This window comes from Letharia columbiana (genome assembly GCF_014066305.1).
Source record: "Letharia columbiana isolate WasteWater2 chromosome Unknown Sc0000040_s0, whole genome shotgun sequence".
NCBI lineage: Eukaryota > Fungi > Ascomycota > Lecanoromycetes > Lecanorales > Parmeliaceae > Letharia > Letharia columbiana.
In genome coordinates, this window is record NW_023501084.1 from 132,151 (window position 1) to 150,498 (window position 18,348).

At 50.5% G+C, this 18,348-nt stretch overlaps 6 protein-coding genes across 6 annotated transcripts; 2 read left to right on the top strand and 4 right to left on the bottom strand.

Annotated features, from left to right (window-relative positions):
* Nucleotides 1-1,360: 1,360 nt before the first annotated feature.
* On the top strand, nucleotides 1,361-2,076 carry HO173_009426 (uncharacterized protein; the record flags this gene model as incomplete). The annotated part of the gene is made up of 2 exons (XM_037311316.1): nucleotides 1,361-1,795; nucleotides 1,903-2,076. 2 exons carry the CDS (start codon nucleotides 1,361-1,363, stop codon nucleotides 2,074-2,076), a joined length of 609 nt encoding a protein of 202 aa, XP_037161750.1.
* A 775-nt stretch (nucleotides 2,077-2,851) lies between these two features.
* Nucleotides 2,852-4,868, bottom strand: HO173_009427 (uncharacterized protein; the record flags this gene model as incomplete). The annotated part of the gene is made up of 3 exons (XM_037311317.1): nucleotides 2,852-4,075; nucleotides 4,130-4,302; nucleotides 4,340-4,868. The coding sequence occupies 3 exons, from the start codon at nucleotides 4,866-4,868 to the stop codon at nucleotides 2,852-2,854; spliced, it is 1,926 nt and encodes a 641-aa protein (XP_037161751.1).
* A 2,910-nt stretch (nucleotides 4,869-7,778) lies between these two features.
* HO173_009428 (uncharacterized protein) lies at nucleotides 7,779-8,783 on the bottom strand (the record flags this gene model as incomplete). The annotated part of the gene is made up of 1 exon (XM_037311318.1): nucleotides 7,779-8,783. One exon carries the CDS (start codon nucleotides 8,781-8,783, stop codon nucleotides 7,779-7,781), a length of 1,005 nt encoding a protein of 334 aa, XP_037161752.1.
* A 33-nt stretch (nucleotides 8,784-8,816) lies between these two features.
* HO173_009429 (uncharacterized protein) lies at nucleotides 8,817-9,074 on the bottom strand (the record flags this gene model as incomplete). The annotated part of the gene is made up of 1 exon (XM_037311319.1): nucleotides 8,817-9,074. One exon carries the CDS (start codon nucleotides 9,072-9,074, stop codon nucleotides 8,817-8,819), a length of 258 nt encoding a protein of 85 aa, XP_037161753.1.
* A 3,305-nt stretch (nucleotides 9,075-12,379) lies between these two features.
* Nucleotides 12,380-14,228, top strand: HO173_009430 (uncharacterized protein; the record flags this gene model as incomplete). Its single annotated transcript, XM_037311320.1, has 6 exons — nucleotides 12,380-12,541; nucleotides 12,616-13,151; nucleotides 13,199-13,416; nucleotides 13,473-13,607; nucleotides 13,664-13,751; nucleotides 13,829-14,228. The coding sequence occupies 6 exons, from the start codon at nucleotides 12,380-12,382 to the stop codon at nucleotides 14,226-14,228; spliced, it is 1,539 nt and encodes a 512-aa protein (XP_037161754.1).
* Nucleotides 14,229-14,639: 411 nt separating this feature from the next.
* Nucleotides 14,640-18,098, bottom strand: HO173_009431 (uncharacterized protein; the record flags this gene model as incomplete). Its single annotated transcript, XM_037311321.1, has 7 exons — nucleotides 14,640-15,296; nucleotides 15,453-15,553; nucleotides 15,703-16,124; nucleotides 16,272-16,378; nucleotides 16,526-16,977; nucleotides 17,041-17,185; nucleotides 17,967-18,098. 7 exons carry the CDS (start codon nucleotides 18,096-18,098, stop codon nucleotides 14,640-14,642), a joined length of 2,016 nt encoding a protein of 671 aa, XP_037161755.1.
* Nucleotides 18,099-18,348: the final 250 nt, after the last annotated feature.

The following is an 18,348-nucleotide window of genomic DNA, read 5'->3' on the forward strand; positions in this document are numbered from 1 at the left end:
CGCTGCCACAGTCATCAGATTCGGTGGCTGTTGTATCTGAGCTGGAACCGGCAACTGGTACGCGGCACCCTTCCTCAAGTTATGATTTTCGGCGTCCGATGAGGCTGTTAATGAGCATGAGCATGAGCATGAGCATCATTCTTGCTCTGGATTACGTCTTCTGAGATATCATTTGGCGGCAGAAAAGAGACGTGCATTCAACGGAGGATAAATGGTTGCATGGCTTGTTATTATAGGGTTAACGGCGCGAAACAGCGAAGACTATTACTTTCCTCGCGCAAAACCAAAGCTCTTGAAGGATTGTCTGAGCAAAATTCGAAGCCTCGTATGCTCAAATAATAAGGTTACTTGGAGGAACTCCGAACAATTTGCAGTAAGAGAATGTAGTAGAAGTCGTGCATGGAGGCCATATCAACTTACAATAGGAAGGCTTAAATATAATAAAGAAAATTCCTTGCAGATAAAACAACGATTTTCGGAGAAAGGTTTGCGAAACTGTCATTTTTTGGGGGGTAGTATACTTCAACTATACGACTTCTACAGATTCTCCCTTGCAGGTAAAGTGACGGCCCTTAGGAAAAATCTGCGAAAATTGTTACTATTTTCTGGCACTGCGTTCAATCTATATGACTTCTATAAGTTCTCCGTCGTATATACAATAACAGTATATAAGGAAAAGTCTATGGAAATCGTCAACTACTTTTTGGCAACTGTCGGACTCCTAGTTTCATGAAGGGGTTTCGCCCTCTGTGCATGACTTTTGCTACAAACTCTTACATTTATGGCAGACCACCCTTCTGATCGTTCCTTTTGGCCCATTATATAAATCTACTGTATATAGCATATTGCTCGGGTCGAGGATCCTCAATTGGTTCTCGAATCTCGTCTGGACTTCCAATGATACCGAGAGTGCGTCCTGGAACATTACTCGACCCTAGTACACTATTTACACACCCCTATTCGCAACTCTTCTCACAACATCGACGTTAGTCTGGCATATCATTTGCTAGCTATAAGGTATCTATCTGATCAAAAGGTAAAAAAATCAAATGAGCGTGTTGGCTGATTACAGTTGACTGAATTGTTCATCAGTAAAGTAGTTTGCGAAACTCCACGAGCAGTGCCAAGCCAGAGATAGACGCCAACAGCGCGTACGCGGGCGCCAACAGCCCTACATACCTACCTTACATCCCGACCATCAAAAGCTCCAGTCGTGTGCACTACCCTCCCTCACAGACCAGACCAGACCCCCCCCCCCGCAGCGCCTCCCCCGAGTTGCGTCCAAGATGCTCCCACCCCACTCAACGCACCTGCGCTCCGCACTCACGAGCTTGAAACTCCAAACCAAACTCACCACACCATGCTGCGCGTCCCTTTCGACATCGACATCGTCGTCGAAACCCACCCACCGACCCTTCCTCAACCCATCCACCCACCGCACCCCCCCTCCGCTTCGAACACCACCACCACCACCACCACCACCACCACCACCACCCCCTCCCCCCCCCCTCCCCTCCACCCCCTCCCCTGGAACGCCTACCTCTCGCTGCGCAAGACGCGGCGCCGCTACAACCTCGCCTCGTCGCTGCTGAGCTCGCTCCTCACGACGGCGGGCGGCGTGTCCGCCCTCGCGACGCTCAACCTCGAGCAGGTCAACGTCTTCGGGCTGGATCCGTTCCTGGTGCTCGCGGCGCTGACGGCGGGCAGCGGCGCCGTGGGCTGGCTGCTGGGGCCGTTTGTGGGGAATGCCGTCTTCGGGGTGGCGCATCGGAGGGTGGGGGGGCAGATTGCCGAGGTGAGTTTTGCGTCTCTGTGTGTGTGTGTTTGGCTGGGTTGTGGTGAGTGGGGGGGGGGTGCGTTTTCGAGGGACGGTTACTGATGAGTGGTGTGTGCGATGGATAGAAGGAGAGGGATTTTTACAGGAGGATAAAGAAGCATAGGGTCGATCCGTCCGGAGGGTCGTCGGCGAATCCCGTGCCGGATTATTACGGGGAGAAGATTGGGAGCGTGAAGGAGTATAGGAATTGGATGAAGGATCAAAGGGCGTTCAATAAGCGGAGGCTGAACTTTTTGTGATGTGTTGATACGTGGTGGGAGCGATGGAGATGGGGCAATGATCGATCCCTTTGCAGCGGTAAGGCGTCTTTGGTATAACCAGATATGGGAATTAGGCAAAACCAACCCCCTCTACATAAATGAATCAGTCTTCACTGTTCCGATGTCACGTTCAAAAGCATGAGCAGCGTAGTTGACTTCCTTTCTATCAAAATCGTATATGGCAAAGTAGTCTATCATTGTAATGATGGAAATTCGTAGCCATCGAAAGAAGCATTGATGATCGGCCTGCACCTTCAACCGGCATGCCTCTTAGCGCTTCACGCTTCCACATAGTATCCAACCGAAGTCTCCATCTCCGTGCGCTGTGAGATGAAGACGACGAAGGCTGCGACGAGCCTCGTCAATAAATAACGGCAAAGGTTGCATAGACGTGCTGATAGATGCAAATAAAGATCCAGAGTTGGCTCACACCTCACCAGAATAGCATAAGCGGTGCTTGAGCCAATAACAATGCTTTTGAAGATTGAAAATCGAGGCAAATGAAAACTGGCAATCGATGTGAACGATAGACCCGCGGGCACAATAGCTTGTAAAGGGGAATCGAAAGCTATTTCGAGGGGAAAAGGGACTTTGCGAAAGGAGCTATTGTGGCTGCTGTCTCCTGGTGTAGAGACTCCTCAGTACTGACGCTGCTGAGTAAGATGCTGTGGCCGGCTAGTTCGACAGTCTTATCAAGGGCGGAATCGGCTCGGTCTTCAACCCCTTGGCCACGACGAAGCTCTGAATCGATTGTCTAGTCGACCTTGGTGAGCCTACCAGATTGCTCATCGGCAGCGGCTTTGGCCTCCGAATTGTAGGAAGGCTCTGGGGTGACTTCCTTGACAACTTCGGACATGTCTGTACGTGGTTGAAGAAGAGTCTCCAAAGGCTGAGCGCACGGATCGGGGATGCATTGGACGGTACATCCCCGGTAGCGCAGGGTTTTGCTGAACAAAGCAGAGCTGTGTCCGGCGGCTCTGATGGATGAAAAGCGCAGTCCCAGAACCCCGTCCGCTCCCAGCCTCATGCACTCCAGGCTGTCTGACTTCATGACAGGGGAGGCTGTGAGTTCTTGTCTCAAAGTCGGCAGAAAGAGATTGCGAGGAATGTTATGTACCTCGAAGCAGCGCGTGCGTCCAAATTCTTCGATGCCTGTTCGAAGGTTAACCGGGATGGGCCACGTCGGAGTTGGGATTACCGCAACCTGGGCCACAACGTTGTTGAAGGCTATGGGATGCTCTTTCGCACGATCCTCGTATGCCATGGCTGAACGCTCGTGTAAGAAAGTCACTAATGCCGTGTTACTACCGGTAATCTTGGCTGTGTCCAGAAGCTTTGCATCGACGAGCATGCCTCCTCGGACTTTCTCTAGAAGAGCCATCATTGTGACAGATGGCGGGAGTCCCGAGATTGCAACGGTACGATAGACATCCTGCTCGTAGGTTTTGGGAACATAGCGGATACCATATTTGAAGAAGTCTGGATAGGGTACATCTCTTGCTCCAGTCTGAGCACTACGTCCGTTGATTAAGACGGCAGTCTTGCGATCTTGAACAGACTCAAAGATTCTCTCTGGGCTCCAACGTGGCTCGGTGGTATCACCCTTGACTGAGGTCTGCAGATCTCGAGATTCCGTAGGGGCTTGGGCCGTTGGCCGAAATGGCTCGTCTTGATTGAGCGTGCCGAAACTGCATAGTTTGTCTGCTAATGTGCTGACTATAGCCATAGATTTATCCAAATTGCCGCCTTCAGAATGCAAGGCCTTCAGCTGCAAAAACTCCTCATTGAGGAGCTTGGCCTTGAGCGGCCAATTTCCACTGCTCGTAGAAGTAAAGGAGGTTGCTGTGGAATTAGGACCATTCAGAGAGGATGCATCCTCCGAAGAAGATTCATCGGCCTTTTCGGAAAGTACAAGAATGTCGTTCTGCTGCTCTGAAGGCGTGATAGACTCTGATAAGCCGCGAGGCACCCTGACCTTCTATCAAAAGGCTAATTAGCAACTGGAATAGTATAAGGCTCCTCGGCGCAATACCTTTGTAGACACCTTAACAGCGTCCTGTGATTTCGTATCTTCATCGCTGTCCGCGAAATGGACAATGTACGAGGACCCTTCGAAATCTGAATCAGAAGACTGTTGCAGAGACTGAAATGGCGTAGTACTGTTGGAAACTCCCTCAGTATCTGACTCGTCTTCGTAGAACTTATCTAGTAAAGTGGTGCCCCCCTCTCGTTAATTTCGCACTGCTGAACTCTTGGCTGCAGTCTAGCAGATCAATCAAATCCTCGGTCACTATCTCGCTTTTCGGTGGGGAATCGCTGTGACTGCTGAAGCTTGTTGAGATAGATTGAGACATTGAATTGGGAACATTGGGCCTGGATAGGGCAAAGATAGTGTCTTCAGCTTTCCTCAGCTTGTCCTTGATTTCTTTCTTCTCCTTGTGAGTATGGTCGATGGTCGTCTTCAGAACTAGAAGCTGCTCCTTGAGCTTTACAGTGCGTTCCTTGACACGCGCGTTGCTCACGCTGGACTGCAGAAGGTACTGAATGACAGCCTCTTTGTTGGTGTTTGCCGTTCGCGAAATCTGAAGATCTTTCTCCAAAGCGGTAAGACGAGTACAGAGGTCGATGATGGAGGGTGAAACTGCATCTTTATTGCCGAAGATGAGAGTTGGTTCGAAGCCTTGGTGCAGCTGCCGGGAAACACGCTCATAAAAACCTGGGTGAGGCTGCTGATGTGATGCGTAGCCGAGGTAAGAAAGGGTTGCACCCATTGCGAAGGTGGGGTGACAATCAAGGAAATGGCTAAAATCAAGATGAGCTATATTCTGAGGTGGTGAGAGATAATACGCACCGCACGAAGTAGGTTGGTGAGATTGAGATGGAGCAACAGCTGTAGGGGAATAAGGCACGAAATGATGGTTGGTGGGTGGGAAAATCCCAACGCACTGAGCAAATAGCCTAGTATGACTGCTGCTGGCTGTAGGTTATAGCTGGTCTCGGAATGGGGCGGCAGTGAGGGACTAACTCACAAGAGAGTAGCGCGGCTAGAGAAGGTAGGTAAGACAAAGATGGAAGTTCGAGGGACGGAAAAAGTCCGTGAGCTCCCAAGGGTTTCTCGAAGTCGCTGATCGCAGCAAATTAGAGAGAACGGTGAAGGATGAGGATGATAAAAGCTGTCCAAAGCTGTCCACAAGTAATCATGGCGGAGCAAAGATGAGGGTCGAATAGATGAGTATTGCAAGGACGAAGAATGGTGTAAATCGACAGAAGGGGGACAAGAGACAAGAGACGAGGGTGACAGGGGTGACGTAGCGGGAAATGAAGGATTTGTGAGCAGTTTTGATGTACTTACTGGCGCCGACGATTTTATCAAGTGGGACGAGAAGGGCGGGCAGGATGTAGAGTCGAATGACAAAACCTCGATCAGAAGCTCAAGTGGAATGTGCCTTTCATCTTCTAAGCTGCTGAGAGGAAGTGTTGAAAGGTTTCCACGTGAGGTAGAAGATAAGATGTATGCCAGGCAACGGCATTGTACTAGTACCACTCATTTGTGACTGATCGTGTGGATGTAGACGGCACGATGGAGCTTCGCCCGTCTCTTTGAGTTCAGGTCGTCAATTGGAAGAACCAGTAGCAGGATCCATGCAGACAAAGATCGAAACGAATGATGCCTACAACAGATGTGTCGACCACCAGAAGTCAGGAAAACAAGTCTTCGAGCATCTGCGTAGGCTCGATAGAAGGAAGAGCGAGGCTTTTGGTGGAGCACCATCACTAAGCCATTGCTGTTCAACCTGGTCTCGAGCGGATGCCTTGAAGCTCGTTCCACCCAATGGCATATAGAGTCGTATAAGCCCAGCAGTTCGGATACCACTCGAAAAGCATGGACTGTGCAGAGACGGGTTGAGCCCCAAGACTCCTGAAGGAGGGAGCCATGGTTGAGTATGCAGGTGTTGTTCTTAGTAGGCACGCTGCAAGAGATTTGGCAGCCTGTCTCCATTGTAAGAAACGCATTTAAGGCCAGTTACCTAGCGTACGCCGGGGTACCATTTGATCCCTAACCCTAATTCGGGGTATCGCCGAGACTGCCAAGCTTCTAGCGTAGGCGCTAGCTTTCCCGATAATCGGGATTGGGAAATAGGTCTCGATGAATCAAGACCTGATTTTACCACAATTGAAAGAGAAAGGATTACCACAGTTAAAAGAGAAAGGAGGCCGTAAGACTACGATAGGAGGGAGCTTAAAGAAGAATAGTGGCTATGGTCGTGCTGTGTATAGCTTCAGCGCGGAGAGCCTCGCGCACTGACTAGCTCGCTCGGGTATTAGGGCTGACCATCGTTATTTCCATCGTCGCTCTACTCGCAAAGCCAATATCAAAATCCGCTTAACTTTCATTATGCCATATACTATCCAGTATGGACGGCGCCGCAAGGCGCTTCTTGTTGCAAAGTGCCGCGAGATACACGAGGATACGTTCCTTGCACCAACGAATTCAGATCAACGAAACCAACTATTTTATATGTACCCAGGTCACTAAGACAAAGAAGGAAACCGCCTGGCGGATGGTAGGAGCTTCGATGCATATTTAAAGTCTTCTTACTAAAATCCTACCAGTGACGATAGATCAGCCTTCTCCCTCTTCGACGACTCCTCTCCCCCTTTCTCCGCCAGCTCCTCTCCCCCTCTCTCAACCCGCTCCCTCGGGAGCGAAGCTTTCTTCGCCCCAGCCACCAAGCGTCGAAACCGAACCATAGCTCCCCACGCTTGACTCTCCAAACGCCTTCCCTTCGGCTTCGCCCGCTCCCTCGGGAGTAGAGGTAAATGGTTTACCCGCTAGCGGTAAGGCGATCAACCCATACAAGAGATATACACCGCTAATAAATGGTAGATGAGATAGAAGACGGCGAATGCCACTTCTGCGTCTACATTAACCGAAAGACATGCCACGCTACTGTAGATAATACGGCAGATCCCCTCACGTGCTTTGCGAACCTCAACCCGTATTAGGTCTAGGGTGAAGCGCCGCTTCCCCAAGTGTGAGAGTCACCGCGCGAGCTAGAAAATAAAAAGCACCGCAACACCATTGTACCAGCGCCATTAGGAATCGAACCTAATACGAACTAAATACCTCTAACAACAGAGCTCTAACGTAAAGGGATCCCTACAATTGAAGGGAACCCTCAAAGATAAAGAGATATTCTATAGAGCGGGGAAAACCCCCAGAACAGTAAGAAGAACTCCACGATAAAGACGCTGCGCAAGGATTTTCAGTGCCAAGATGGCCCCAGCCCCTTCATGCAATGTCGCATGGGACGAGGGAGACAAGGCTGTGTCTGCGGAGCACCTGCACGATCCATGCGCTGCATTGAACCTACCTATCTAATTCAATCTTCGTGTTTCCAGTCTCCATGCGTGGGGTTTGGAAACCTCAAAAGATAGGGTGTCTTCGTTTTTTGTTTTTCAAGCTCCGTCGTCGATGGAGTATATCCTCATTACGGATTAGCCCAGGTAGAATCCTTCAAGTCGTCTACCGTCTACGTTTCCTTTGCTGCACTTGAAGGCTCAAGATCCTCCATTTCCAATTCCAATTTTTTTCTGATTGTCTGTTTGAGCGCTACTTCCCCTGCGGAGAACAGTACACGGTTCATCTATCCTTCGGGTTCGTCCGACCTTACTGTTCATTACGGCGACACAGTCGATGTTGAACGGACCTCTTTATGTTGTAACCTACGAGAGAATCCACCGGGGCTTACCAAATCGAGTATGACGAAGTCGTACTCTTTGCCCGGCGCCGAATCAATTGTGGCCATAGTGAGATCTGCTGTCTCCCAGGTTCTCAGCAAACGCGATTGACCCTTATACGGTGTCAATACGGCGATTTGTCTGTCGTTGGCACCAGCGGCCCTTGACCGATCTATCAGCGCGTGTACGATGGCCAGGCGCGAGGGGTTTAACATTGATTGTGTCTTCTCGAGCCGATACGGCACATAATTCTTGACGTGGACAAAGATGGAGTGTCGCTTGGCACATTCTTGTAGAGTCTGACCGTGGAAGGTTTGCATAATCCTGTCTTTTGGTCTCGAAAGCACGCTCGGTGAGTTGATTAATGTTGCCTCGTAGAAAAGGGAAGAGACGGGCTGAGCAATGTGGGGATTCATACGAAATTGTTCGCGGAGTCTAGTAATCGGAACACCAGAGTTTGAGAGCCTGACCATGAGACTTGTTTCAGTTGTATCCACGAACTCGGAATTCTGGTTGAGCACAAAGGGCTTTTTTTGGCACGGATCCCCAACGATGAGAACCTTCCTAAGATTATCAAAAAACCTCGAAATGACAGCGACAGTCACGAACTCGGTAAACTGCGACCCTTCACCGACTATGAATTGTTGGGGTCTGAAGACGCGGAGCATCTTTGTCATTGCGGTTGCCGCTGTGACAATAATACCACATGCTTGGGTTCTGATGTAATACTCTTGTGTGTCTTCCCACACCTTATCGAACTGTTTGTATATCCTCTTCCACTCATCGACATCCTCTTCCCAACTAAAGTGGTCAAGGGCCAATTGTGTTACATTGAGATCTCTAAGAATTGCAGCCTCGTCGGCTAGCATTCTTTGTTGGTCTCGGGAGAAGTCGGAGGCGATCTGAGATGTGAGAGGTAAGAGAGAACCGTTTGGGCTCCGCATGGCCACGGAGGCGCTCAATGATCTTCGTTCGGGTCAACTTCGAAATCTCCGCTCGGTCGTCTGGGAAGTCGGAAGAAGAGACAGTGAAAGTAGCGCTGTCGAGATCAGCGCCGTCCATCGATCGTAGTTGCCATATACAGCTTGAAGATCTGCGTAGATTCGATCGGCGCATACCTGAACCGCATAGTGCGTCTCTGCGGTGAGTAACCACGGCTGCTGCCGCTGGATACAATTAAGCACGCAAAAGCCGATAAGCCTAGTCTTGCCAGTCCCTGGTGGACCCTGGATCATGGTCACAATATCGGACAGCTCGCGGCTCCGCTGGACAGCGCGCGCGAAGGGTATATTCTGTTGCGTATTCAGAGGTGGTGGACTTCTTGTCCAGGCTTCCCGTGGTAAAAGGAGGGTTGGTTAGAGTTACTGCGTTGTTGTTATGGGCAAGAAGAAATTTCTTAACCAGTTAAATTGATGATGCCGCCACATTGCCTTTTGAATGGCCTTTTTGCTACCACGAATGCAGCTGCAGGGTTTTTGAACGTGAAATGTCCTGACCGACCGCTGTGAATCATGGCACCTGTTCCGGGGGTTCTGACAACTTCCATGATGAGGACACTGTTGTCGACAGAGATGACTCATCCTTTGAACTACTCGAATTCCGGGTCGATTGTTACATCGGTGCCCACTTCCGGCACTGGTGGCGCTGATGCTTCGTCTGATGCTAGCAGTCGTCCCCTGTCTGCTCTAAGGTTGGGAGTGGAATTTGGGAGAAGTGGTCAAAAGGCCGACTCCGATGTGGACGGATCGACGATATCTGATCTGGACCCCTCATGCCAACGCCCACCCACCGGTAAATTGATGAAGAATGTGAATTCCGCGGTCAGACTCTTCACACACTCTTGTAAGGTGACCAAATCATACGAGTAAACGTGATTGAAGTAATGCTCATATACTTCCACTTGCGCGATAGTATCAGAGTATCTCCACCACGAAGGTGGTGTCGGAGACGGCTGAGCGGCAAAGAATTACCAACATTCTTCTAACCCTCTGTGCCCGCGCAAAGACAGATAAATGGCCGTTGCATTGGTCTTGATTATCCTTAACGTTGCAAACTTGGCCGCCGCCGCGGTCGACATCCTCGACGTGTCAACATCGAGGTTTATTCCTGAACACGTTTAGGTCTCCCTTCTCCAAAGAAGGGTTGTGATATTCATACCAATTGGGGATTCATCGACTTTACAATTCACGCCTAAGGGGTAACTCCCTTGAGTTTGAAGACCATGGCTTCTCCGCATCAACGATGTCGGTATATTTGTGAAGGTAGCCCCATGTAGACATCGATGAGGTGCATACTGAAGGAATGCGGGCTCCCGGAAGGAGTCTCAGGAACGGTCTACAGGTCGTTCTGCGGCGTTTGGTGGTTGGTTCCGCGTCCATCCCATGAAACAGAGCATGACGCGCTGTCCACTCGGCTTGTGCGTAAGTTTGAGCCGAAAGTGAGGAGCATCCGAGCCTAAACTTGGTTAGAAGTTGTCACGACGGACAGCATAAGGGAAGACATACCCCCCGCGATGCCAAATTCCAACACCGTATCCGCATTACCAAATATGTGACGACTCCATCGTCTTTCCCAATGTGCTCATGTAAGATGCAATCATGCAGCAAAATCCGTCATCATTTGACGGCCAATGGTTCCAATCAAATCTGGAAGTCTCCCCAGTATGCTTGGCCGAACGACGCTGCGTCCCTTCTCTTAGTAGTTCGCCCCAGTCATTCCACGCCTGCCGGGTTTGTTTCGCTTCTTCTTCTACTTTGCGATCGTCGGCAGCTTTTGCAGACTCCTCATTCCACACTGGCAGGACTTGTGGTGCGGTAGACATGGTGAGTAGTTGGGAGAGGTCGCCAGGAGACCAACTTCAGTACAGATGGGAGGAATTCGCTGAGTATTTGAGAGAAGTGGATGGAAGACCGACTTCCAATGTGAGAGTGAATTGAAAATTGTATGCAAGTCAGTTCAAGGTTAGTGTCAGGGTTTGAACGTAAGATCAGACTGATATGTGTAGTGGTGTTACATTATGAATAGAATACTAACTATTGTGAAGTCCACATAAGGTATGTACGTAGTGCCAAGCTACGCTAGGCCCGATTGGGATGTATGTGTTGAAGGTAGGCTAAGATCAGACACGATGCCAAGATGATTTGTCGAGATCACGGAGCGGCTGCTGAGCCATGAAATTCTAAAGTACTGGAGGTCGGGATCATGAGCAATTCGGCGCGTCTCTCCAAATTGACTACGGGCGCGAATCAGTCCTGGAGACTGCCCATGGCGGACGAAGAGGAGCATAGTGCAATTTGACGGCTTCCATATCCACAGATACTGCTGGTAGGTCTTACTATTCCAGTGGTGATGCATGCAAGGTTTTGAGACTAATCTGAGAATGGAGATACAAGATTCTGTATCTGCTACCACAGCGTGTTCCCTAGAACTAACACGGAAGATGATTCAACCATAGGCGCTCTTGAGCAGAGTTTTACTCTTGGAGGCCGGACGTGTGATATAAGACGAATTCCTCAAGCATGAAGAAGAGGTAGCTAGCGGAGACATACCAGGATAGTGTCTGACTTGAGAGGTAGCCCGGGAAGGTAACATGGTAGAGAAGTGGAGGTTTGCAGCATCTGTAGGCGCTTGCGATTTATTCGGCAGGGATGACCAGTAAAAAAGAAGACGGGGAGTAGGAAGTTGGTGAGGGTTATTGATAGGAGACGAACGAGAAGGGATGATGAATACGAGATGCGCTGTAAGATACGAGGCTACCTGGGAACGAGTGAGGGAATGCTCAGCGCTTGCTGCAGGAGTTTGAGGTAAGATGTCGAATACGGGGGGGGACCTAAGACGCGTATATTGACAAGGACGGATGAAATCTTGGACACGTAATCCACAAAATCCCTTTTTTCCCTTTGGAACTATTTGGAGAGACGAGGCGTGATATTAGGGGTAAAACAGGATGATGTGGGTTTCACTGTCTCTCTAGATGCTTCGCTTCCCTTGAGCCCTATTTGCTGGGTCGTTTGTGGAGTACCTGAAGTTGGGTGTGGACCTGGTGAGCGAAAAGGGTTCATCACATGGATTGGATAGTCGAATTTTCTGTCTTTTCGTCGGCAATAATAGGCTGATCAAGGTCTCTGCTCCACCGATAAAAAAGTGACTGGCTTAAAGGTGAAATGATGCGGAACTCACCTTTTGATGCAAGTCTTGTCACGGCAATTACAACATGAGATACCTACCTTACATGTAGGTAATAGAAAGATATGCCACGCTAATGCACGGCAGATCCCCACATGTGGTTTGCCGGAAATTAGCGCGGCTTAGAGTGCCAAGCAACGCGGGGAAAACGGTTGACAGGATGAAGAATATGCCGATTTTACACACTGATGAAAGTGCTATTGGCCTGCCCGCACAAGGCTGCATATCACAAGCGGCACATAATCCAGCATGACGCTCATCATTCGCCTCTACGAGTACTCAAGGTCATTCTCCTTCATCACCTTCATCCAGCTCCATCCTCCACCATTCGGCATCGCGAGGTCTATGATTCAAGATGAAGCTATCTACAGAGCACATTGATAGCGATAGTGGCCATTCGCCTTCCGATGATGAGAAGAGAATCGCTGTAGGACAAGGAGAGTTTGAGGCCCTTGGACATGGCGAAATTCTGCCAGATCCAGATGCACACCTCAGCCCGGAAGAAAGGGCGGCCATCGTATGTAGCTTCGATCATAGACCTTTTAATCCCCTTCATACGACGAGTTCCCAGGGCTGATTGCCCTCACATAGGACCGCAAACTCTTGTGGAAACTCGACCTCCGTTTAATTCCCTGGCTGTGCCTCCTCTATCTCATTTCCTTTCTCGACAGAACCAACATCGGCAATGCCAAACTTGACGGGCTAGAGAAGAGTCTCCATATCACCGGCGGCCAATACAATGCCTGCCTGTCCATCTTCTTCGTCTCCTACGCCCTCTTCGAACCCCTTACCAACGTCTTGCTCAAGCGACTTCGACCTAGCGTCTTCATTCCCATTATCATGACGCTATGGGGTATCACGATGGTGACAATGGGGCTGACCCATAACTTTTCAGGGATGATGGCGGCGCGATGGTTTTTAGGGACCGCCGAAGCTGGGCTTTTCCCGGGCATAAACTTCTATCTATCCTGTTGGTATAAACGCGATGAGCTTGGCATCCGAGCGGCCATCTTCTTCTCCGCTGCCGCAGTATCGGGATCATTTGGAGGCTTGCTTGCAGCCGCAATTGGTAACATGGCCGGTATTGGTGGCAAAGAAGGATGGGCTTGGATCTTCATCTTGGAAGGGTTGGTTGGGAAAGACCCTTATATAACGTCAGATTTGATTTCTATAGGTTGGCTACTGTGTGTATCGGTCTCGCATCCTTCTATATGGTTTATGACTTCCCTGATGAAGCAACTTTCCTCTCCTCAGTCGACAGACAGCGCGTACTACGACGCTTAAAAGCGGATAAGCAGTCGTCAGCGGAGCATGAATCCTTCAAAATGGCGTATTTCTGGGCTTCGATCAAGGATTTGAAGACCTGGGTCTTTGCCGCGACGTACATGGGCTGCAGGTGGCCACTATCCTGTCGCTACATACCGTAACACTAACACGCATTGTTCCAGGTGATGTCCCTCTCTACGCCTTCTCCCTCTTCCTCCCCTCCATCATCGCTTCACTCGGCTACAAATCAACCACCGCCCAACTCCTGTCTGTCCCTCCGTACGCAGCTGCCGCCATCCTGACCATCACAGTCGGCTGTGAGTTTGAATCTGACAGCTTTCCGACACAATTCCCACCTGCTAACAGCCCAAAGACATCGCCGATCGAACCCACCAGAGAGCCCTCTGCAACATCTGCACCTCTTTCCTCGGCATGGCCGGCTTCGCGATGCTCGTAGCTGGGTGCGTTCCCCCATCTCCCTCGACCTCCCCCCCCCGTCAACAAACCCAAAACACCAAGCTAACCCCACCCCCATCAGAACATCCCCCGGAGTCCGCTACGCCGGTACCTTCCTCGGCGCCCTCGGCATCTACCCCTGCGTCGCCAACACCATCGTCTGGACCTCCAACAACACCGAAGGCGTCTACAAGCGCGGCATCACCATGGGCTTCGTCATCGGCTGGGGCAACCTCAACGGCGTCGTCTCCTCCAACATCTACCAAGCCACAGACGCGCCCCTGTACCGCCGGGGCCACGGCATCGTGCTCGCCTACCTGACCGTCTTCCTGCTCGGAGGCAGCCTGTTGCAGTATTGGTCGCTGAGGAGGGAAAACGCCAAGAGGAGGGCCGGCGGCAGGGATCACTGGGCCGACGGCAAGACGGAGGAGGAGGTCCAGGCCCGAGGGGATATGAGGCCCGATTTCTTCTATACGCTCTAGACACCGCGGGGTGGCTGTCGTGTGGCGATCTTTCTTATATATATATATATATATACACGATGGGCTAGACGCGGGGGAACTGTTGCAGAAGCCAACTCGCGACGTTTGAATACACATTAGCCGTGCGCGTGATTGGTGGGAGACTCAGCGTTGCGGAGATGCGAGGGAGGGATGAAGTTCGAACGGGGATGGGGCGATTGAGAGGCCGGAGGGGCATATTCGCAGGGTCGTTGATAGAAGTGATCATGTCTCCATATTATACAAGAGGACCAAATCACGAGTCTGAGAGATTTCAAAAGTTTTGACAGCATCCCGCTTAAGAGTGCCAGTCCAAGAGAAAGATGGCGACTAACCCTATCAAGCTAGCTGCCTTTGGATCCAACGTCAAAAATCATCGAGTTATCAACGAATCTATCCTTGCTCAGAACCTCCCCCGCCCATCAACCCCGCCTTGGGCTGCCCCGGTCCCCTCCCGAGCAAAGATCTCACACTGAACCCTTCAAAAGCAGGCGCCGGGACGTTCTCCCCCGCCTGCGCGACCGGGACCCCGAACGTCTGCCCCGCAAGCGTCTGCTCGTCTTCTGTGATGGTGGAATTCACAGCCATCACGAGCCGGTGATAGAGCTCATAGGTCGTGTCCGGGGTGTTGACCTCGGCGCCTTTGAAGTCAAAGTCCTGCGTCGTGGTGCCGAAGCTGTAGGAAGAGTTGACTCCGGAGAAGTACTCCGCACTTCCCTCTTGGGTGGTGGACAGAAGCGCGCCGCTGAAGAAGGGAAGACTGGCGGAGAGCTGGATGATCTGGTGGGTCAAGGCGCCTTCTGCACTGAAGGAGCTTGGGGTTGTGATGTTGAAGGTTTGGATGCCTGAGGGGAAAACGGAAGGTCCATAGACATTGTAGTCGAGGCCTCGGGTCAGGGTGCCATTGATGCCTACTTCGCCGGCCGCGTCGACTGAGAAAGAGGAGTTGACATCTAACGGGTAGCTGTAAGTATTGGCGTATCCACTAGATGAGAGGTCCGAGCCGGTAGTATTCTGGACTGTGAGCTGCACAAATCCCTGATTCGTCAACTACGCAGGTTTCGGAGTCAGCATTGCTTACTCGAAGCAGCGAAATGGAGTTGCAAGACCGTTCCCGGAAGTAGAAAGGTCCTCATGCTCCCAAAACATGTCTTGTGACTCAATTTCAATATCAAACAGGAGAGATGGTCTCAAAAATATACGTACTGCGTTAAAATTGGAATAGGACAAATTCTGGGTCCACGATGCTTTCTGAGAGCCGTTTGAAGTCTTTATGGTAGAAGTAATGGAGATATCTCGGGTGGCTGCTGTGGATTGTAATATCGGGGTTAGTATTGCCTAATCGAGGGCTTGCATTGAGTCTTGGAACACTTCTACAGGGCAGAAATTCCCAAGACATATCTCGAGACTCAAGACTTGGTCCAAAGGAGGATAGATGGGCTCCGAAAATACGTACCGGTAGAATAGGTCAAGGTTTCGTTAGCACCTGTCGAATTGGTGGTAACGGACGATGAGATCTGGATCTCCGGCAAAGGAGTATCAATGCTTGGTGAGGTCCCTGTCGTCACAGATCCATCCTGTCCCAAGAAAAGGAAGATTGTCCCCGTGACAACCCAATAAGTGCCAACAATTTCAGAGAGCGTGGCGTGGCCAGCTCCATCATCATTGAGGCCGGCAACCCTGATCTCAAAAGTATGAGAGGCACCATCACACAGCAGAGGAAGCCATGGAGTGACGTCGATCTCGTGTTGCCGAAGATCAAAAGCGTCAATGCCCACGATTGGCCGCCAGAACCCTGGAACAATGCCACCGGTAAAGATGATGGGAAAGGGCCAAGAAACCCCTGCCAATTGGCCATCAATGAGCAGCTGAACTTCACTTGATGATTTCGGAGTCAGCATTACTCTTTCGGAAGAAGATCTGTATCGCGAGACATGTCTTAGGAGCAGAGGGCCCTGGAGACATGTTTGACGATTCATAAGACAGCATGAATGGGGGATAATTGCCACGGAAATCATAACGAACCGGAAAGGCGAGAAGCCATACAAGGTCCCAGCCGTAGGCTCGAAGGTATCCACTTCTGAATTGAAAGTATTCGTGTACCAGAACTCCTCCGTGCTCTGACCACACGCCTAGATTACGATTTCGCCGTCAGTAATGCCTATTTAAGGAGGTATGTCGAGCCTTGGAACATGTTTTGAAAGTAAAGACTCCCGAAACATTTCTCAAGACTCAAGATTTGCTCCAAAAGGGGAAATATGGGCTCCGGATATACGTACCGAAAGAGAAATGACCGCCCTCTCGATGTTTTGAGGTAAGGTATAGGATACAGAAGCGTTTACGCCTGGGACTGAGAATGCACTGCCCATGTTCTCAGCAGACAGCTCCGCCGAGATAGGCAAGATTACATCGGCAGTAGGCTGGGAGTCTGGAATCGTGAAGAAAGTCGCGGTCAACGTTGTATAGTAAGGTCCGGTGTATTCACTGTTTACAATGTTGCCCAGATCGAAAATGACCTTCTGGTCTTTCTCCCACAAAGCATTGTATTGTTCCATCTCTTTAACATAAGTCCAGAGGATGCCAGAGGCAGTCGGCTCGGCAGTGGAAGTCCGAAATACCTCAGTGTCCCCCAGGTACATCAGTCCGAGCCTGTCAAACTGGCGACCCTGAGAAGTGACGGTGAAGTTCATGGTGACTCGATTGAAGCTGCATGGTGGGGGCGTGTATTCTCCTAGTCGCAGTACGCCGCTGGTTAGTCCTACTTCCTCGGTAGAATTGGAAGGAGAGAGCCTACCAACGAATGGGGCGCCGTAGCTGTTGGAGAAGACATAGCTCATGAGCGTCTGTGTATAAATGCATCCATACTGGTCACTCGTGCCGGATGGTGTGAGGACGGGTTCGTAGACCTGAAAGTCAACCAGAGGAGTGGTAGCTGGAGTCTGTCGCTTTTGGAGCGCATCGTCAGGACTTTGGGAAAGAAGAGCACTGGCTGCGCAACGCAATATGAAGACATACAGGCAAAGGAGACAAGGGGACTTGATCATAGCAGGAAGCATGGTGAAGGGAGGTGACTATGCGCAGTCTCAGCGATCTAGTAGTCGGATCTCCCTGGTTGAAAAGAGAACGTACTCGAGAGGAAAAGGACAAAAGAAGGCAGCATTGAAGGCGAGGCCTTCAGCAAAGGATAGAAGAGATAGGACGCTGGGCGCATACTGAATGAGTGAATGACGTGGGGAGTCAACAAAAGAGGAAGGTTGTGGACAAGCGCTGCTGGCAGATTCCTAAAGGGTCAGGAAACCCGAGTCCCCACCATGCCGATAAGACTTCGTCGATCCAGTAGAAACTTCTTCATCAGGCAGTTCAGGCAGCTCAAGGTCTAGCAACAGACATTCAGATCAAACTGTTGTTGATTATTTGGACATGTTTTGCGGCCGTCAATTTATTTAGCGGTAGAAGCTTGGATGTGGCACAGCTAGCTACCTGAGCCTGTTCAAGACTTTTGCAATTGCTTAAATTCTCACAGTATTGTCAAATACACATCACATCTGCTACTATTTGTTTCTATGAAGTTTGTACAGGGTTTTTTGTTATGTTTCCTACCACCATTTCGCACGCTGTCCATATCGGCATGAGAGCGAGTAGGTATTGTAATGAGGGGAGGGGCGGGAGTGGACTCTCAAATGCCAAGGACTGCAAAAGCTCGGACCGAGGGGACCACACTAAAATCTGCCGCCGCTTAATGTCCCCGCTCTTCCGTCGTCCGTCTCTCCTCTTTCCTCTCTCCTCTCCTACGACTAATGCGTTCGATAGTCCTATTGGACCCGTCAGAGCAAAAACAATGCAATCCAGCATCTCGTATAGTTCGTAATGGTAATGAGACCTCCCTTCCGCCTCTTGCACACCTCTAGGCTTCTGCCCTCGTTTCAGCGAGTCGGGAGAGGCCCCCGAGTCCTCGATTAAGCTTTGCGGGTCGCATCCAAACTAGAACCAATTGGCGATATGCGACTATTGCCGCTCTCTCTTGGAACATACTTTATCTCTGCCCGTGTTTCGTTATGGTACGAGGATAAGGGTAACACTTGATGAAAAGTACCTAGGTTTC